At 34.6% G+C, this 22,715-nt stretch overlaps 1 protein-coding gene across 1 annotated transcript in view; it reads right to left on the bottom strand.

The window, feature by feature from the left end:
• KCNH8 (potassium voltage-gated channel subfamily H member 8) overlaps positions 1-22,715 on the bottom strand; it is a 172,246-nt gene that overhangs the window by 19,370 nt on the left and 130,161 nt on the right. The window contains exons 9-12 of the mRNA XM_053945924.1: positions 20,841-21,040; positions 18,889-19,138; positions 14,237-14,451; positions 149-187 (exon numbers count right to left, since the gene is read on the bottom strand). Of these exons, the coding sequence (XP_053801899.1) occupies positions 149-187; positions 14,237-14,451; positions 18,889-19,138; positions 20,841-21,040 (704 nt within the window). The remainder of the gene's footprint in view (positions 1-148; positions 188-14,236; positions 14,452-18,888; positions 19,139-20,840; positions 21,041-22,715) is intronic.

Genomic DNA, 22,715 nt, shown 5'->3' with positions numbered 1-22,715 from the left:
GCAGAACTATCTGCAGGATGCAATTTGAATTCTCATTCTGAAAAAATTGAAGTCTACTTTCAAGAAGGAATGGAAGGAGTTTGTTGTGGTTATAATTATGTGCATGTTCAAAGTGAAGCTTGGCATAATTAAAATGTGATCAACATACCTGGGATAGTGTAGGCTTGTTGGATAATTTTGATATTACCTGCAAAAAACAAACCAAAGAGGTAGGAAGTATGTACATCTGCACAGTTTGGCTTCCAAAGGGGTACAAACATCTAAACCAAAACATTTATGTCAATAAAAGAAAAGACACTCATGATAAAATGGCTATATTAAATTAAATGGTGACAAAACACTGAACTAAGGATAATCCTTGCAAACAGGTGCTGTGAGAGTAAAAAAAAAATAGTTGCTTTATCTTAAATAAAAAGTGAGTTAATGAAAAAAATAATATTTTATTTTAATAAAAAAGTAGATCAAGATTCCAAACCTGTGAATAAATGTAGATGTGTGTGAAAGCATGCCCGGCAGATTTCAGTGCTTTCACATTTCAGGTTTGGTGGAAATGCAGGAACAAGTGCTCTACTTTGGCCCTGCTTAGCTTTAGCTCCTGTGCCAGCCTAGTCTGTATGTAAAGATGAGCTAAGTAGCTCCAGCATCTTTGAGAAATTTGCAAAAGCAGAGCAAGTAGGAGCAAGGTAGTCCTGAGGGAGAAGTGTTTAACTTGAATTGAAATACACAGAAAGTAAAACAAAAGAAAAGGAAAAAGAAAAAATTATGCCACTTTCAAGAGTAACTACTTCTAATAAAATCCACTGAACTGCTATGAAAATTCTGCTGTTTATTTGAATGTCCACATCTTGACCATGGGTAAGTCTCCGGCAGCTTATATACTGTATTTATATGAATATTTTAGTCTGCCAGGTAAAACTTTGAGAGATTTTTTTCAGCTTTCCTAAACCCACATATCAAGGCAAAAAGTGCTTAACCCATCAGTCAATTTATTTTTCTCCAAACATAGGTAGAAGTTAGGCATTTCTGAAAGTCATTTGAACGTCTCAGTTTGTTTGACAAACGTCTTCAGAACTGCTAAATATTTAAATTTTAGGCACAGATTTGAAAATAATAATAATTGTGTGTTGTTTTATACTTTTTTATTTTGTTCCAAGTCTTTCAGGTTAACCTAAAAACTGTTCAGTAGTGAGGGTACTAGTAGCGGTATAATATACAAATACAGAATATTTAAGTTTTTGTTAGCAGAAATCCTACTGCACAACAGCCAAGCCAGTAGCAGTTGTATCATTAAATGTAGCAATAACACTCTAATAACTACCAAACAGAGCAACTGCAATAATGACGCTATGTAAACAAAATAACTGCTCTGTACTTACTGAGTTAGATAGAGTACTAGATGATATTAGCAGAGAATGAGATGTCAAATACTGAAGTTTCATAATTGCATTGTAATCTATGCCAACTGAAAAATCAGTATCTTCAAGATTAAGGATGAGAAGAAACTTGAAATGTGCTAAGATATTAGAATTAGGAAGTACTACTGGCCTGCTTTGCACAAATGTTTAAAATATTAGTTTAAAATTGTGCCCAGAATTTTGGGACATGAGTTTGCTTGGCTTCTAGGCACAGTAGGAATGTTAAATAGCAGCCTTAATTAAAATTCCAGGCAAATCCAAAATATTAGCAACTTGACAAAAAACATCTCAGAAACTATGCATTTTCCTGCTGAAGGCTTTAGAAGTGACTTGTCACTTGTAATTCATAACATGGGTGAAGATTTCCCTCACTTTTTGTTTTAATGTTGCTGTTTTTCCCTCCTGAATACTTGTTAATCCTGACTGTACATCTTGAAAACACAAACAAAGAAATCATTATGTGGGTTTTAAACTGCAGGATCAATTGCCAGCACTGTGCCCTTGTTTCTGGACCTCCCTGCTGCTCCTCAGCACAGGAGCCACAGCCACCCATTGATCCCTCGCTGCTCTGTTTTATTATTATTATCCCTGGCTTGGTCACTGCAGCAGGGGGAAACTGGCTGCACAGCAAATGGGGTGAGTGGCAGCACTTTGTTGCCTTGGGACCTTCCCAAGAGAAGGGTAAAGGAATTTTTGAAAGCAGGTTGATTTTTGCAAGGAGGGGAGGGAGTGTTCTCAGGAGGCCATGCAGCAGAAACGAAGGGTAAGTATGAACACAGAGCACATGATGTGAGAAGCTGCTTCTCAGACTCCTCCTGTTCCCCCAGACTACCTCCTTTAATCCACTGGGGACTATTTCAGTCTGAAAATATTGATATTTTAAAATAAACTATGGACCTATAAGCTATCTTTCCTATAGAACAAAATCCACAGTAAAGAGCCTTGTAATTGCTTCTGTATAATTACACTGCAATACTCATTGTCTGTCCTGCACACACAACAGGGGGCTGGGTTTATAGCTTAGTAGTTGAAAGTTGGCAAAAGAAACTAATCTGTGCCCAGAGAGAATTCTCAAGAATTTTGCTTCTAAACTTGTTCCAGCACTTCCTCTCTGTCTCCTCCCTCCGGTCCCAAAGAGAAAAGATGAAAAAGAACTTGGACAAAGCCAGTCAAAGTGCAGTAAATTAGAAGTCCTCATTATGCACATAGCTTTATCTTTACAAAAATTTAGTATCAGAGTAAATAATTAGGAGGTGTTGCCCTAGTTTCTAGGATGCTAAAACCTTTTATTTAGGACAACACATTAGTGCAGTCTTCTTTGAAATGCTCTATTTTTTCCTTATGCAAAGAGCGTGTCAAATACCTCATATGCCTGCCTTTTAAAACAAGTACAGCTCTTAAAGTATAAGGGCTGCTGAAAGAAAAAAATACAGATGTTTAACTTACAACGCATTGAGAAAAAAACAGAAAGATTGATGCTAACATGGATTATGTGAAATACAGTCAAAGAGTCTAATTAAAGTTTTGATTTCAGCCTTGGTGTCTCTTTATGTCTTGTGAAACCAGCTATTAAATTTAATTATACAAGGCAAAAGAATAATAGATTATGTACCAAAAGCAGACTCATATAAAATTCTTACACGTATGGAATAATAAATCTACAATCTTCCATTTTTTTAATATCTTAATACACAGATAAAAAAATTCAATAATCCTTAACATTGTTTATTAGAAGCACAAAAAAGAATATTTCTCCATCTGAAAACTAGTGGTTTGCTGTTGAAAGCTGAGGATCTGAAAATTTTTTCAGTGTCAAGAGGCAGAAGTCATTTATAAACAATTTCTACGAGGAACTGGGACCAACTCAGGTAATAAGCTGTACAATAATTCAAGATGAACTCCAATGATAAAACCCTAAAAAGAAAAATGTAGAGACACAGCTAAATTGGAGGCTAATATATTATATGCCCAGTCAGTAAATTTACATGCTGGGCCTCAATAGAATGTTACCAGTGTTTGCTGGTCTGATTCTTGTAGCCTTCACAAAAAGTAGGAATAAAAATAAAAACATAATTTCACTTATTTTCGTGTAATCTTTGGTACTAAAATACATGAATAATTCTTTATATTGAGTCAAAAGGATAAAATATATTTTCAGGAAAGGATTTGAAATCAAACTGGAGTATTAATGTTCTTAGTCAGCATTTGGAAATGGGAAAAGTCCATTTAGGAACACCAGCAGTGTGGGAAAAAAAAAAAAACAACAAACCAAGAATGCATGCCAGATGTTCCATTCTTTGCAAACTTACTGTATGGTAATGGAAAAGATACAAGTACATAAGAAGTGATTATTGTACTGCTGCAGAACTTAATGCCTCACATGTACTCAGGCCTCAGTTTTCTGTAATTAGGAAATTTTTAAAGAAATATCATAAGTCTTCTAAATCACAAAAGACTCAATCACTCACAAAGAGCTTGTTAGATATAATTGTTTTATACTGAACAATTTGCCATCCCCACCCTCTGTGTTTTTTTCTTGTTTTGTTTTTCTTTTTAAGACTTTCTATTGTTCATTGGCTTGTTCCTGTATTTTCTCAGGGTTATTCTTATCTCTCTTCCTCACTTAATGGACAGATAAAGAATGAGTATTTTGTGGAGGCAGATGTTTTCAGCATTCTCTGATGCTTCTTACAATACAGAGTACATTTAAATAGCAGCAAAACTTGAACAGCAGATCTGTCACAGGTATTTTGTCCTAGGAAGACAGTAATTGTGAATTGCCAGGAGCTCTACAGTCTCCTGTTAATTTGCTGTCCTGAGTGCTTTGTTTCTTTGTAATTAACTTGGTACTAATGTTCTATAACTGGCTGCTTGTGGTTAGCTTTGGATAGTTTTTTTTTTTTTTTTTTTTTTTTTTGCAATTGAATACTTTATTGGTTGCAAAATTCTCACATAAGCTTTTATATTTGGTGTTAAAAGTTTACTTTTCATATATTTCTTTAAAACCTGAATGTTAAGCTTATTGCATTCATTTTTTTTAATTATACTTTAATTGTTTCATTAGCAATACAGGATGTATTGCATTTCTTGTTAAAAAAGATGCTACAGAAAGCAAAAACAAATATCTCTGCCACTTGTGCCATATTAAGACTAAATAACTGGGAAACGTGGATGGTATAATTAGTAATTTTTACTTCTATATGCTTACATCCCTTTTCCCCACCCCAAAGCAGGAGAAGAAATTAGGGTCTCAACTGCTCTGAAAATGCATCTTTCACAATAAATCTGTAGCACTGAAGCAGAAAGAATTTAAAAAAAAAGGGAAAAGAAAAAAAAAAGAACAGTCTATCAATAAGATGAAAAGAAAACAAAAGAAGGAATTGTTAAAACAGACAATAAACCTGGCACTGACTGTACTGTCTGGCAGGTTGTATTTTTGGAAAAGCTTTCAGATTACTGCAGAAAAAAGATATAGTGGAGAAAGCTTGTTAATACTCCTACAGTTTGATTACAGTCAAGTAAAGACTTACATAAACCAGAAACTACAAAAAAGGCTAACACCTTCCAAAGCAGTAAAACTTATGTGCTTAACTTCAAGCAGTTCTAAGGTTTTAAACAGGCTCATAAATATTTGCATGATTGGCCCTGGATTGATATTCTGTTAGACTCCTCAGTTTGAGGCTGTAGATACAGTGAAGGAGCAGTATTTGAAATGTTAGCTTTATCTTTAAATGAAACTTCATACTAGTATTTATGTAAATATGTATATCTAACTTCAGGGAGTCTCTTAAAAAGAATAGAGAGGGACAATGAAGTGGATATTGAAGAATATTCTCCAGTGAAATTTTTATCACTGCCAATTGCCTATTTGTACACATTCCCAATGTTGGCCAGGTGTTTTGTTGGCACTCACAGAAGAAATCAGTGGGATGAGTGATAGCAAGTGCCTCCCTGAGGACAGCAATTTATCCATGGAGAATTTTTAAGAAAATTACTTGAATTCTTTGAATTCTTTCATTATTACAGTCATGTTATTATTTACCACATCATTGAAAGTTTTCAGTGATGTGGTAAATAATAACATGATTATAATAATATAATGTAATATATGTCTTGAGTATCAAACCTATTTTCAGCATAACTATATTTGCACTTCTATAGGCAGGTTTTGTAGCTCTGGTTTTACTGGATGAAAGTATAGAGAATTAAAAAGAAAAATATGCATATATATTATTTTTATATCAGTAAAAAATTTTGTATTTTTACATAAATAATTTTTGGTTTTACATGCTTTCATGTCTTTGAGCAGAGTAGTGGGTCTAGATAACCTTCAGAGGTCTTTTCCAAGGTCTGCTATTCTACTGCTCTATGATGTTTAAAGAAAAGTTGCACTAAAAACATTACTAGCTCAAAACTGAGAATGCACACTTGTATCAATGTAAAATGCCAGTTTGATACACAACTTGCACAGGTTATGGACAGTTTTCTCAAAGACTACACTACATTTAGTTTTACACATTTCAGCATTATTTCCTGAGGTTATAATCACGCTGCAAGTTGTGTAGAAACTTCACCACATAAGCCACTCTGACATGAACATTGTATATTAAGGTAGTCTACGTCCACAGAACTAATGTTTTTATACAAGACATTGTGGTACTATAATTTCCTTCATTAATTAGTCCTATATTACCCAGAATAATAAAAGGACAAGTTATTGTGAAAGAGCTTCTAAATTTAAGGTCCCCAAACAATCAGTGCTTTATCAATACAAAATAAAAGGAATAATAATATAAAAAAATTTAAAAATCAATCCACTTTCCAGATTATATCATTTAAAGTTTAGCTATATTAGGATTAATTATATTTTCCATTTTTTACAGTGTAGAGACAAAGATAATATTAATATTGTAAAAGCAATATTATCATGTTCCCTAAGGCACGCTGAGACATATTGGAAAAATGTTATCCTCTAGCATGCCTGTCTAATTAAAATAGAAATATCGTTAGATTCCAAGGCAATACTCTAAAAGCCAGGAGCTTTTCCTGTCTAAAATTCTGTTTGACACACTGTTTTATACCCTCCTCATACAACAGTCTAAAAAACATCAATAAGCTGCTTTGCTAGCCTGGATTTTTTCCAACGTGCTACCCTCGGGTTAAACTTTATAATCTGATGTAGAATGTAATAATCCCAGGAAGTGAAATAAATGGGAATGGAGAGTGTTCAAAAAGACTCAAAAGCTAAAATTAGAAGTAAAATTTCATCATTTATTTAAACATGTTAATTCTAGTTACAATGAAAATTTTTTTGTATTTGTCAAGAAAGTGGTAAGGTCTACTTGTGAAAATATTTTAATAAATAATGCAAAGCTTTTAATAAATAATGTAGAACTCATAATTCCTGTCTCTTAATCCATTCACAAAAATAAGAGTTGGAATTTGGGGATGAGTCACGTATACCTTAAATCGTTCCAGACTAATGTAAATAGGTTAATTTCCTCCCCTCCTCTTTGTTCTTTTCCAGATCTTCTGTGATTCACCCTTACAGTGAATTGGCCACTTGTTTTAGGTGTAAATTGGGAAAGATTTATAGAAGTACAGAAATGAATGAAAAACAATATTAATAGAAAAGATTTCATAATTGCTCAAATAAGTTGTGGCGGGATGAATCTGCTACCTGGAAAATGACCACAAGTCAGAAGAATAAATTACTAGAGACAAAAGCAGAAAGTATAGATGTCTTCTGTATCATTATTTTCATAAATATTAGAATAACTGAAGGCTACAGAAATGAAACAGGAGATTATCAGTGAAAAAAGATTATTCAGGTAAAGATACTAGGAAAGAAAATAAAAAGGCCAACCAGCCTATCTTTTTTGTATTACGTTTCCTTGTTGCATTATTTCTCAGCAGCGTACCATATTGAAGAATATATTAGAAACAGAACAGTGAGGTGATTACCTTGAGGGGTACTGGCGGGGGAGAGATGGCTCAGAGGCACCACACATCAGGCTTACCAGTAACTGCTAGTTAAAAAGCTTTATGAGCTACCAGACTAGAAATAAAGACATCAGACCTGGCCTACACTATAGCTCTAGGTCAGCCTTGCTCTATAGTAAGTGAAGAAGTTGTCAGGCTTAGGGTCTGGAGGAAGGACTGACTGTAACCCTGCACAGGGAGGTGGCTCTTGCAGCAGATTTCCTTGTTTGAAGCTAGCATCCAACTTAATAGCCAAAGATCCACCAAAATATAAATACTGTCATGAATACAAGTAGGAAACCTGTGGAATATGTTGCAGAGAGCTACTGGACAGAGCTCATTCCCAAAATACACCTCATCCATTTAATATCAAAAATGAAGTGTAAAACAGGTGAATTAACGGCTTTGATTTTTGTTTTTGCCAGTGCTCACACCCATGTACAGCTGCATGACTTGTTCCATAGGAATAAAGAAATTGAGCTGTGTGAATGACATTGTGTGAGTGCTGCCTTGTTCAGCAATAGAGTAACTTTTTTGTGAAGAGGAAGAGACAGAGTGATGGAAAAAGGAAAAAAAAAATCCAGATCATCCCAGAAGTATAAATGAAAAATCTGAGTAGCCTGTAAAATGTAAGAGCCCTAAGTTATATTTGACAGCAACCCTAATTGGAGAGTAGTCCATGCGCAGAGGCAGGCAAGAGACCTACTCCAATGAACATATCAGGAATCAAAGTTAATTATATACTTCCAGTTTTAAAACTAGTTTTTGACAGTATGAAGAGCACCTTCATTCCTACACTATAATCACTGAGAAGTTGAGAAGTTTATAGACTCCACTTTATATCAAGAGGCATAAAGGAAAAATTAATATATGGTGTCATTTGGGCAGTAGCAGTGGCTGTTCAGCCATCTGTCACCTAGGGCTTCTACCAGAACAATTAGAGCAAAGGGAACCATGTGCACATGGAGTGCTTAAAAATTAGTTTAGTTTTTTTTTTTTTTTTTTTTTGACTAATCTTTCAGATAAAGTACTAGACTTCCATTGCTTCAGGTGATTTATTCAATTCTATGTTCTACCTGTTGTGATAATTGTATAGAAACACAAAAACTTATTTATTGGTCTCTTATTCTGCAAGTTTTATACTTACTGACAATAAACACCAGTGAGTTACACCTGGAATAATAATACATGATCCTCCACCAGACAAGCTACTGACAAAGATGGGTGTTTAATGTGCTCTAAGCATATTTAAAGATTACAAGTTTTCCTCAAATTTATCCAGCCCTACTGTTAAAGTATAATTGATTGACTTTAAGGTAAACTATTTCATTTTACATAACTGCTGGCGTGAAAAAAAATCTCCTCTATTAAAACATTGGTTGGAATTATTTGGGAAATGTTCTATGAAAATTACTTACTAAAAATATTTTGCAACCTGTGATTGTCCTACAGTGTGCAGGATGAACTGTGGTCTAGGCTGGACTAGAGGAATAGTGACTAAGTATGGTAGTGTAATAAGAACTGATTTGGAAATTAATTTTTTCAATGCATGACTTTTATTATAAACATGTAGGTAATACCCATGAAATAAGGGTTTTTTTTTTTTTTTTTTACTTTGGAGGTTAAACTCATCAATAAGTAATTATGTGACTGTTACTATCAGGTTTTCTTATCTTACAAAACTTGCCATACTTAAAAACAACTCTTAAAAAAAGCTTTTTTTCCCTTAATATTTATAGAGTAGCAAATATGATAAGTTTTTTGCTTCTTTAAAGTGAAATACTATTTGCTATGCAGACAATCAATGCATTAAAAAAATCAGAAATTTCACGCTACTTTCAATGCTGATTCATAATAGATAATCAAATATGTAATAGAAAGTGTTATTGTTATATTGGAAAGCGGCATTCAAATTCAGATGATCTATAGTAGAAATCTAGACCTAGAAAAAAGATGACTAAAAAGGGAAGAATGAATTCACGTCAAATATGTAATCTACTAGCTGAAAACCAAACAGTGCAAGGCAGGATTTAATCTGAATTTTGTACTTGCATTCAAAATATTTTTTGCTATTCATTTTATGACTACAAGGACAATGACAACAGTTAGAACAAAGAAAGATAAAAGTCTTCAAATAAGCAGTCAAAATGACATGAAGAAGAATGACTCATATGCTTTTAAAATACTTAAGGCTTAGCTCGAATGAATCAGAAAGCTCAGTATATTTTAGATTAGAATTTGTAGACATTTTTCCTCCCAAGCTGTGCCCTGTATTGTATGCTCCAGAGCTTTGAGCTACTTTCACCTTTACAAACAATTGATTTGGTCTGTTGTCAGATTTTCCAATAGAAAATGAGGAGCATTCCTTGTAATTTCTTAGGTATTGCTAATAACAACCTGAGCTTTATTATATTAAAAATTCCTCACAACTCAGTCATTAAAATTTAATAAATTCTAAACACCAGCCTCTTCAAAGGACAAGAATTAATCCCTATTTTGTCAGACAATGCCTTTCAGAGGGAAGATGTGGGCAGTTTCTTCTGTTTTATTGCTTCTTGGTTGCTAGATTGCCTTTTAAAATGTATTTGTCTATTTATTTATTTTATTATCAAGGAGCCTGGCTAAGGTGCAGTAAGACTGCATGTTCTCTACTGGAGAAGGAATCTACCACATTTTCATGAAACCTTGTCCTTACATTTCATTTACACCGCGAGGCACTGACGGACTCAACCCTTCCTTTTGTTTCACACTGAGTGTTTTCATTTTAGGGAGCAGCTTCTCTGGGGAGAGGAGAAGGAAAGCTTCTGCAGGAGCCAGAACACTACTTTTAAGTCTACAAAAGGAAAAATGGAGTCTTTTTAGTCACAAGTCCTATCTACAAACAGAGATTTTTGTCTTTTCAGGAATATAACCTCTTCTTTTTGAAAATGACTTCTATCGATAGAGCTTTAGTGAGACAAAGATTGTGCCTGCATGCGCCTTGTCTTCCTTTGGGACTTAATTATAGCTTGATGGTATAGGTGTCAAGGAGGCTTCTTGTTCTTTTTATCAGTGTGACTCTAACCAGCCTTTTTTTTTTAATCTGAAAAATGTTGTCTACACTGAAAATTCTTTTGTGCGTGTACATAAGAAATAATCAGAAACAATAAACTCTCCCAAAGCCTACAAAGATATTGTCCAAACATTTACTTATTCTGAGTTCTTCATAGGATAATTCAGAGTTATGAACAGCTGCTGCTACTCTCTAAATGCATCAAATAACACATTTTCCAAGGCTAGTGGATAACAAAATAATTTTCAGGTTCCTTCATATTAATGTATGGGTATAGATGTATCCACATATGTTTTAAGAACCTTATTCTGAGTGCTCAGTTTTATCAAATCAGATATGGGACACTCTCACTGCCTAATACATATGCAATCTGTAATTCATAGTGAAAAATTATACAGATAGGGTGAGGCACATGTCAAAATCTGTGTCAGCAAACTATTTCCTTACTATGACAACATAGTCACAGACCTAGAATAAATGGTTGAAATGCTGAATTGTTTTAATGTCAACTCCAGCTACCAGAAAAATTAGTATTTTTTAACTGTTTCTAATATTTGAATACATTTACAAATACAGTTATTGGTTTATTGATCAAAAGGGAGCAAGGAAAGCAAGGGGAAGAATATGCAAAATCAACAAAAAGTCTAATTCTCCTAGTTCATATCTTGCTGTGATGAAAATGTATAAAAAGATGGCAAAGTAGCACTGCCAGTGTGGCTGAACACACATTAATGGTTTTAATAATAAATCATTTAGTAATTCCTGGTTTAAGAGTTATCATGAGGAATTGTTCAAACTCTATCTCTCTGGTTTTGAGTCTGTTTCTCCACCTTTTACTCATTAGAGCCTGAAATAGTTGTCTGCTCCTATACTTAAAATCTGGGCTTTTCTCCCAAGATTGCTAAACAGCTCTTTCAATCAGTCTGTAACCAGACAGCTACAGTTTCTGCTTGTTACTGGGAGAGCTGTATACATCTCCTCATTTTACTGGAAAGAGACACAACTATGGAAGTCCTTGAGCCTTTTCCACAGTCATACCTTACTTGGAGTTTAATGCAGATGAACCACATCATTATATACCCTCTTAGACTTACAAATGAACCAAGAAAACAAATTTAAAATGCTTCCTTTTTGTGTTTGTGTAGGTAGGGGAGAGATGTAATCTTCCAAGTATCCGATTTTGACATTTCAAGAGAAGGACACTACAGATGACTTCCTACCCCTGTTTTGTCCATGCGCTTCTAATTCAGTTCAAAACTCTGATTCAATTTTAATCAGAACAATGAAGGTGGAAAGGGGATAACGAACAACTAGGAATAAATTCTTATTCATCTCAGCTTTTTAATGTTGGCTTAAAGTTTTAATAAAACTTCAACCTACAGTAGATTTTGTGGACTTTGACTGAAAATGCAATAACATTTTAGGTCAAGACTGAGAGAGCTCACAAGTCGTAGTGGGAAAATTCATGTTATTTCACCCTGCAGTTCACCTGACCCTAAATACTGCTGTTATTCACAATCAGCTACAGATTTACAGTCATTTAGAACAGCCAAGAAGTAGAGAGTGAGAAACAGACTTACTCAAATTAATAGATCTGCTGTTTAACTATGGAAAAGCTCTCCAAACCCAAAAATCCTATAAAACTGCAGAAGTCACAGAGACTCTCAAAAGTAAAATCTCCCTATACTAGGGAGAGGGAATCCAGATACAGTGACCTAGCTAACAAGCTCTCCCATAAAAACATTCCCAAGTGCTGTATTAAAAAAAAAAAAAAAACCAAAAAAAACACCAAAAAGAAGCAAGAAGTCATATTAACATACCCACAAACTGTACATCTGAAAACTTTCTTCTTACTTTTCTCAGAGCAACCATCAGATAATGACAATTATTTCTGTTTGCAAGTATATTCCAGCTGCAGCAAAGACAGGGCATTTTCCTGCTGAAGCAAAGTGACTGACCAGGCACACGTGTTACTGACATAGATATCTGTCCTCATTTTTCAAACCCTGCTTTTGTGGTGGTACAATTTTTGGCTACCTTATTTATGCTGTTTATCCTTATTGGTAAATAAAATGGTTGGAAAATAAATGAGATGTTCTACTGCAAGAGAAATAGTAGCAGAGGGGCTAGTTAAGCAGAGGATGTAGGCAAAAGTGACACTCATAATCTGTCTTGGATTCTGTTTATCTGTCTGTGACACTGGATGCTATTCCATATCAGGATATTTTTTCCGTTAATTTTAAGATAACATGAAAATATGGCATATATTCAAAAATGCTCAAAAATATTTTCTACTTTAAAGCAGAAGAGTTACTTGGATGTGTCCCACATTACTTTATCCCATCCTCCTCAGAGAGGCTGAGAAACACTCACCTTCAAGGCTGCTGTAGGCTTGCTCTCAGCAGAGTCTGTACAGCACCCAGCTGACTTTAATTGGGAAGAGTTGTCCCTGAATTTATAAAACCTGAATGCAGCTAAGAGGGTGATCCCCAGATTTGTCATCATACAGAAAAGCATAAAGCAACACATTATGGGGATCCATCAAGTTCCATAACAAAACTAGAGTGGGGAATGCAATCATCTTCAAACTCATGGAGTTTTGCTCCTTTTCAGATCAAACATTCCTCCCTGAGGGAAAAGTGTTATACAAACTGATCACCAGGCTCTCAGAACAGCTGTGTACTCTCAGCTGCTGTTTTCAGCAGCAGAAAGTTTGGAGACATTTCAAGAGACAAACAAATGAGAAATCCTGGTTATTTTCCTCTCCAGAAATACACACTTATATATGGACTCCTTTCTGCTGCAATGGTTTAACAGAGTGTTGCTGTGGAAACACTGGCACCAAAGTACACCTAATAGGAAGCTATGTAGAAAAATCAGCCCATATATCAAACTCATTGGGGTTTTGCAGTGAAAAGTACTTTGGTGCATTCTTCCTTGGGATTATATTTGTCCCCTGTTTTGAGAGTATCCTAGTGAAAATTCATGTTTTCCCAATATTACTTCTCTCTATGTTAGGAGAAGAACAAAACAAACACCTGAACTGTTAACCACCAACTTGAAAGTTTGGTTATAACTCTCTTTGGGCATTCACACAATAAAGTCAGAAAAATAGAGATATCATAAAAGCTTTTCACTATTAAAATCCAAATATACATATTTTCTATATAATATCAGTGAAAGTACTTTGGTGAGTCTGTACTGAAGCCTTTCAGGAGTGCTTTATTTGGAATTTCTTCTTGTTTTGTTTTTGCTTGGGGTTTTTGTTTGCTTTATTTTGTTTTCCAAAATAAAGTACTTGTTTAAGTGGAAAAGCACATTTTAATTGCAGTGTATGAGAAACAACTGCTTTTCATTTTCAGTGTGTGTGATGACATTCTTTACTAGAAGTGATAACCAATGATGTATGAAATGAATGTTCATTAGGCTGGCACATGAGCTTCTAGAAATGGTACAGTAAAACACCTTTATTTGGACACATAGCTTACATAACTATGAAATTTTTTTAGACATAAACAAAAAATATTAAAAACCAAAGAATTTTTCTCTCATGGATGATGTTTGTTATGGAAAATTAGAAGCAGAGAGGTTGTTCGATATTTATGATCTGACCCACTGATAAAAAATTCATGTAGGTAATATCTGAATTATCAAACAAATGGAATCAGCAGTTCCTTTAACATAATTTGCGTTATTTCTTTACTGCGACGAAATTATAGGAAATTACTGAGCTATGTGCAACACCTGAAAGATTACAATAACCGCAGAGACCTTTAAAGATACTTACATCACTTTCATGGCCTTCTCTTAGATTGTAAGTGAGATCATGCTGGATGTCTTCAACAAACTTGTGAGCATACTCTGGGTAAAGGTCGAGCACTTCAAAGAGACCTTTGAGTATAATACATTGGAGGTCACAGTATGTTAGAGCTTTAACATCTGCATTTGTTTTAATAACTTGATCCCTAATGGATAGGTTTGCTCCAATTAAATCTCCTTTACCTAAAAGAGAATACAAAAATAATTATCTTCAAAGCATGAATTCTTTACTTCTTTTTTGAATCATAAAGCTGTTTAATATAATTGCTATACCTGAACCTGAAATCTTATTGTTACTAATGACTTGTTTAATTAATAACATGCTAAAGGATCATAGACATTTTTTTCCCTCTTTTTGCAGGTGCAAACTTATACACAATTAATTGAAGGTACAAAAAATAATTTCCATGACAGGTAACTGGCTGATTGATTTAAAGAAGCAACAAAGTAAATAAGTATAAAATGAAGATTTACACCAGTAATTAGTAGCAGGTGCAATTATTTTTCAAAAAATACATTGTCAGGGGTTTTTGTGTGTGTCTTACAACATGCAGGTGTTAAGGTAGCACTTTAACATTTCTGTCAAGAAGAAAAAATGGCTTAAGGATCCTTGTGCTGTTTTTTTTTTTTTTTTTTTTTTTTTTTTTTTTTTATTTGTGGGCATGACTGCTTTAGAGCACTGGCTGTATTAAAAACCTCAATTAACCATTGTGCTCCATATTGAGGAGCACAAAACTTTTATAATTAAAACCTTGCATAAACATATGACCTGAGTTATAAATTCCAAAGTGTAGTCATTGAACCAGAGGTTTTCCCCAAAAGTTATAGCAGCTGGTCTTCATTAAAGACCTGGACAGTATGATGGAGTGCATTGTCAGCAAGTTCATGGGCAATACCAGACTGGGGGAACTGGTTGATTCGCTGAAGGACAAAGTTACCATTTAGGGGGACCTCAATCAAAGACAAAATAACTGCTAGGATTATCATGAAATACAACAAACCCAAATGCCAAGTCCTGTACCCCAGATAAAAACCCTCCCTACAGTAGTATGGACTGGGAACTGACCAGCTGGGCAGCAGCTCTGCAGGAAAGGCCCTGGGAGTCCTTGTGGACAAGCTGAATGTGAGCCAACAATGTGTCCTTGCAGCAAAGAAGTTCAAGGACTTCCTGTGCAGCATTAGCAAGAGTGGAGCCAGCAAGTCCCAGGAAATTACTCTTTCCCTCTATTCCCTCATTTGGAGCACTGTGTCCGCTTTTGGGCTTCCCAGTAGAAGACATAATATTGACATATTAGAGTGAGTCAAAAAGAGACTACCAAGAATCAGGGACTAAAGAATATAATTTATGAGAAAAGGCTGAAAAAATGGGCTATTGCTCCTTCTTACAAAGAAAAGGCAAAGGAAGGATATTATTACTGTTTTCAACAGCCCAGCAGAAAATTGTAGAGAAAACAGGGTTAAACTTTTCAGAGAGCACGGGGCAACAAGATGTACTGGGCACAGTGTGTAATAAATTAAATTCTCACTATAAATCAGGAAATGAAAGTCAATAAATGGCGGAACAGCCTGCCCAAAGAGGATGTGGAATTGTGAGCATCCTTGGAGATGTTCAAAACTTGCCTGGATATAGCCTCTATGACTCCAAGATAAATTTGCCCTGTTTTAAGCAGGTTTACGTTGGGTAGCTTCTGAAGGTCTGAAGATCCCTTCAATCTTACATTATTCTGTGATTAATAAATAATAAGTTAAGACTGTCATGTTGGAAAATCCACCCAGCATGTGATTCCAACTGTATATTACACAGGAAATGGTCAGCTTGAAGAGTGTCGTGGTTTGACATGGAAGTGAATAATCAGTTAAAATAATCAGTAAACCATCCCTGAACCTTCTTAAATATATAATTTTTAGTACCTTAAAATATTTTTTTTCTTATTTACTTGGAGTTTGAACAATTTTCTCAAAAGTACTTATCATAAACTCAAGGTATGGAGGGATTTTCTCTTATGCTAGGAATATACATAGATTAATGCTACTTTGTTGCCTCTTAAAAATCTCAGTTAGTATAAATGAGAATTGGTATGAGATTAGGTCAATCTGGGAAAGAGAAATTTAATAGGTAATAATAGCATCTGTCTTTGCTCAACACAACATGTATTGCTACATAATAAAATATAGCATAAAGTTAAGCAGTAATACACTTTTACATTTTACTGTAAATATCAACAATTCCTTACATTTCTTCCATTATATTAAGCAAAGGTCTGTCAGTGTTAATTTATTGCTGGCTGTCTATGTGGACAAGGGAAAGAATATTTCAAATATACCAAAACTGACCCTTAAACATCTTAATTAGAAATATTTTAGATACATGAACAGTATTAGTATCCATACTGCATAAAGATTTTGGAAAAAATGTTAGATTTTTATTAGATTGTAGTTAAAATTTTGAAGTATTTTCAGGCTTAAAATACTAAAATTGATCTGGTAGTAGTAATATATGTTTATTTTTCAAATGAAAATAATGAAACAAAGGCTGTAGGTAGTAACCTGAAGTTTCATGAAGGATTAATGAAGTGAGTAAATTATTCTACCTTGAATGTCAACATTTGTTACATAACAGGATCAATTCAGCTATTCTTAGTAGCTCTTTTCTTTTTTCTTTAATTGGATAACAAGCTTATATATACATGTTTCTCACAGACACATCTGTTTTTCAATAAATCAGGGACATGTAGTCAAAGTTATGAATGTTCTAATTATGGATATTTTTCAAATAACTTATGGCTAATATTTTCAATAAATAAATAAAGATATATGCTCAAATAGTACATAAATCATATGAAAACATATTTTACATTAAAATGTATCCTAATCATCATTATTAGAGATAAAGTAATAGTCTCTAGAGGAAGTAGATGTATTTAATGAGAGCATTTCACTGACTTGTTGCTGCACTGCTTGTTAGTAAGAATGGTTCAGTAAACAAAAACTAATCCACTAGAATTAGAATCAGGACAGAATTATACAATATTCTGGGAACTGCAAGTAACTCAGCATTGTCAGGGAAAAAAAAAACCTGCTGTCTTGAATTTACATGACATCAGCAACACAGTTTCTCACAGAGACCTACATGTTTGATGCATTCACCTTCTGCTGGTGTTAATTAGGTTTAAATGATGAAGCTCCCATTCACTGTAACGAAATATTATTTCACTGTTTGTTTATGTTTTTTGCATTATGATTTCATTAACTTCTCTCAGAAACCCACTAATCTCTTTCTTATTGTTTTTTGACTGTCACCATTACACAATGATGCTTTAATTAGACCTTTCAGAAGTGCCTGAAGATGGAATCATTAATGAAATCATAGTTCCAATAGAACTACCTCTTGAACTTTTGCTGGCTTTTAGCTTATGTTTTATTATAAGTAATATTGTATATCTTTGATCAATGTGATCCAATGAAATCAAGAGATTCTTAAACTTCCTAGAAACAAACAAGAGCTGGAGTGATCTGGACTGTCAATCTAATAGAATTAAAGAGTTCTGAAACAAATAGGACCTGTATCACATTTATATTCTAAAAAAGACCAATTAAATGCATTCTAGTAAAATAAAGGAAATTCAATTACAGAAGACTAGAAGCTTCCATTATCAACAGTCTAGTGTAATCCCACAAAACAGGAAGGAAAACAAAAAAGGAAATGTTCTTTTAAATTCTGTTTTATAAGAATATTAAAACTTATTAGAAACACATTTAAGTCTAAACAGATATTAAAATCATAATAAAATAAATCTATACTTTTAGAGTAAAATTTATATTTTATTTTGCTAAAAAACTTCATAAACATTAACTGAGACAGGTCTAATAATCCTTTAGCTGAAGATAAAGAGTTCCTTTTGTAGGACTTAGATTGAGGCAAAACACAGAAATTTATAGATAGAGATGCTTAAACCTCAGTGAGTAAAAACAGTCTTCTTGAAAAAAACAACTAAAAATTTATTAGAAGAGAATTTCTGGCCTTTCTCAGTTCCAATATACTCAGATAACTTCAGACAGCATCAGTTAGCATGAAGTAGCTTGGGGAGCAGAGCCAACAATTCATGTTTTTCACCACATGGCCTTTTTTGCAAGGGGTGTTCATATGCAAGTCCCAAAGAATGAAAAAGTAGGCTCTTACTGCTTTCTTTCATTTGGGAGCATTAGTGGGAGCATTGCCCGACCACTAATTTTCATGAAAGATTTAGGAACTGATGACCAGTGTTCTTTGAGTTGTCAGTACCACCACCAAATATAGCAGAAAGCAGCAAGTTGTGTCAAAAGTTTACAAGACCTGTCTACATGAAAAGAAGAGAGAATAAGTATAAGGAAACCAGAAATGAAATATTGCACAGCTAATGATCTGTCAATTGAAAGATCCTTACATCAAAATATAAGGAAGTTCAAATTTAAAACAAACAAACAAACAAAACACAAACAAACAAACAAACAAACAAACAAACCAGGAGTGTACATGGAATAGGTATTGCAGATTAAAACTAAACAGATTCTTTCTCATCAGACAATTAGGACACACTGGGGGACAATTCTTCCTCTTTGAGTCTATGATTGTGAACATACCAAGGATTGCCAGCACAGTGCTGTCCTTCAGGACTTCCATGGAACCTGAGCATACAAAGTAGATCGCTTGCAGGGCATCTCCCTGCCGGAGGAGGTATTCCCCAGGAGCACAGAAGGAGGTTTTGATGTGCAGAGACAGAGACCTGAGGCAACCACGACTGGCACACTCAAAAAGGGAAAGCTGCAAAATCTCCTTGTTCAAGTGCATGGTGATGTCTGAACGCAGCTCATCTGGGAAGTCTTTTAAAAGCTGTCCGAAAGAAGGAAAAAAAATAATGAAAAAGAGAAAATTTGTAAAATTATTTGTTTCCACTTTTGCAGAAGTGGCCTGATTTAGTGGAGCTGCACATTACTTTTGGAAATAATTCCCTTTGATTTTTCTTATCCCCTTGATGAGATGTGCTATTTTAACAAATTTTAACACCAATAAATTCCAGGAAAAACATGAATAAATATATGCCTTTTTACTACCAAAAAAAATCTCAGAAAGCCTCACCAAAAAAATAAAAAACCCAGGAAAAAAGGTCAACAATGCTGTTTGTATGAATTCCCTCTAATGCACAATTTAATTTTGTCCAAGTTCTTCTCTGTGATAGAACACAGTAGGCTGCTTAGGTATATCATTGTATACAGTGGCATATGCAATGAAAACAGACAATTCTATAAAATTCACCACTATGTAATATTACTTCTTCTATAGTAAAACTGCTGCAAGAGGGATAACTAAAAATTTTCATGTTATTTTCATTTTTTAATAATGTAACTGGACACTGAAGGAGGGGTGGGAAAGGAATGGAGACAAGGTGCATGTTCAATGGAAGAACCTATGGAAACTAAAAGACCATGAGGTCTCACTTTTTCCTTCCAAGCTGCAAGCCCACAAATATAGTTTTGTTTGTAGTTTGAGGGGATGTGGCATCTGAACAGTGCAATCAGCCAATGCTTGACCAGGGGGGCTCAGACAAGTTGCTTTGTCCATAGGAGGGGAATAATGAAAGACTGATGGTCTCTCCAGGAGCTGTCATTGTAGTACAGCAGTCACTCACTTTCGGTGTGACTAAAGGTACAGAAGGTACAAAAGCTGAAGGTGATCATTAACCACATCTAGGAAAGCTTTGACATCTAAGTAATTTTTGTACCTTTGTAAATCTTACTAAGCTCCTTCTGTTGCTAAGATGCTGTTGAAAATCCCATTCTTTGTGCTGTGCACAACACAAAAAGAATTTATCAGGAAAAGAATGTTCCAAACCCTGAATCTTTCTGCTAATTTCCACATTATCTTTAGAGACCACTGAGTTTTATAACACAGATAACAAGAAACCTAAAGGGAGTGCTCCATTCAAGTAACACTCCAGCAGAGAGAAGCCATTATTTTTCCTGCAGTACTGTAACACATAACCTGGATAAGTAATTTAAAACAAGCAAGCTCAGACACCACCAGAAATATGTCTTTTGATTTCACTCTCAAGTTACACTGTGAAATATTTAAAAATGAAGTGATATAAATAACATAAAAAATCAGCCTAAATAATTTGTTTACAGTATTGCAATGAATAAGATGAAGGAGGAAAGAAAGGGCATCATAGTCCCTCCTGAAATCCTAAAAAAGGACCTAAAATCCCCATGTAGATATTTAGTTTAGTGAAAGACAGAAATATTCATTATAGCATTTCTGCTGGCATCATCTAAAAGGTTTCTGGTGAATGCCTCTTCAGCATTTAAGAATCACAGACGACTGAATTTTACTATATTATTTGATGTTTTAAACCTGCTTTTTCAATTGTGTACCCTCTTCCTGGGATAATCCAGGTTTATTTTTAGGCATGGTTTTCTTTGCTATGTAACTTCACACAAAACACAGCACAACAAAAGAAAAATTACCCCCCTCCTTGACTCATAGTCATAGTTCATAGTCAAAACAATCAAACACAAATCCCCCCTCATTTGGTTACCTCATTGGAATCAATTCCATTATTGACAGACCACGTGGTTTGGAAATATTCAAGCATCCTTTGCTTTAGCTGCTGTGGCAGGTGATGGACCCGTATAAAGTCCTTCAAATCCTTGGTTCTTGTGTGATAAAGGGACCATCTGGAGTACATCCTCTGAATTATGGCAGTCACATTGCCAAACACCAAGGCGTGCATCAGAGCTAGGAAGCATAGAAAGTACATACAATGTGGAGTGATTTGTTGATCAACAAAATTTAACACAGAAAATAAACAGCATCTTCACAGAGCAAAAATTTCCTGTTTGAGAGATATAAGAAAGCTTTTGAATATAAAACTCCTTGAGTAATGGTATATTAATACTGTGGTATTAATATGATTATTAATTTCTGGTGTTTGAGACACTACGAATCACCGTCATGGGACAGGGTAGAACAACAACCTATTCTATCTAGTCAGGGTACCTAACAAAAGAATTAAGTCAAACAAAGTTCATAGTCTAAGAGAAAAGGAAAACAGAACACAGAATCCTAGAATCAAAAATGGTTTGGGTTGGGAAGAACCTTCAAGATCATCTAGTTCCAATCACCCTGCCAAGGGCAGGGATGCCTTTCACTAGACCAGGTTGCTCAAAGCCTCACCCAACCTGGCCTTGGACACAGCCAGGGATGGGGCATCCACAACTTCCCTGAGCAACATCTTCCTGAGCCTCAGCACCCTCATAGTAAAGAATTTCTCCCAATATCTAATCTAAACCTACTCTCAGTTTGAACCATTCCCATTTGTGCTGTCACTACAGTTCTTTGCAAAAAGCACAGGAAGGAACACATGAAGGCAGGTATGCTCAGAAAATAATGAGATACTAATAATCAGTATGGAAACTAGACTCAAATGGGCAGTTGGAAACTACACAGAATGTAATAGATTTCAGAGAACTCATATAAATAAAAGCAATTACTAATGGGGACCATGTGTAGCAGAATGAGGTTGTAAATAACATTTAAAAATGTATCATATTCTGGGGGAGATATTTTTAAAAAGTCAGAAAAAAGCCCTGTTGTAAAGCAGAAATTCAGGGTAAAAGAAATATTCAAAGAGACAATCTGATTTTTTTTATGTTGCTTGACAGGGTTAGTTATTGTTAAAATCATTCTGACATCCTGGAGTTTGTCTGCAATTAGTGATTGGCTTGGGAATAAAAAGGCCGGAAGCAAAGTTGAAGAAATATTTACAGATATAGGTCATCTGGGTTCGTCTGTGCAGAAATGTGTTTGCTCATTTGAGTTGGAAGAATTACTGCTAAATTGTCTTCATGTGATATTGATCTGATGTATAAAACGTACACATCTATAAATTGTTTATTAAAAAAATTACTGAAATCTTGATTGTTTCTCTAAAGGAACATCTGTCTTTATGGTGCTTGAAAGAAAGCAGATGGACTTCTCAGAGTGACAAAGGAAGTGGTTTATAAACAAGACAAACAAGTTGTTGACCTTGTATGTCACTTTACAGAAGTCAAATGTGAGTGAGAAGAGACAAGGGGTAACAGGAGGAGAAAATTATGCACTTTTAAATGGTAGCAATAGAAAATTCTGTAGTTTGGAGCGTTAGAAAACTTTTACAGGCTGAGAAAAATGCAAAGGAGCTAGTAACAATACCTATGTCCTTATTGTGAAGGGAGTGCAGAAAAATAGATAAAGAACTGCAGTGTAGAAATAGCAGGAAAAAAAAAAGGATTATGGATGTAGTAAAAATAGTAAGCCTAAGTGGAAATTTATTTCTAAAAATAATCAGCTATTTCAACTAGGTGCTGCTCATGATGGTGCAGTGAATTGCTAAGTCATTAATGTCAGAAGCTACAGCAACAAAATGTGAGGG

This window comes from Vidua chalybeata, chromosome 1, assembly GCF_026979565.1.
Source record: "Vidua chalybeata isolate OUT-0048 chromosome 1, bVidCha1 merged haplotype, whole genome shotgun sequence".
NCBI lineage: Eukaryota > Metazoa > Chordata > Aves > Passeriformes > Viduidae > Vidua > Vidua chalybeata.
The sequence above is the reverse complement of the archived record's forward strand: the minus strand, read 5'-3'. Positions and strand labels throughout refer to the sequence as shown.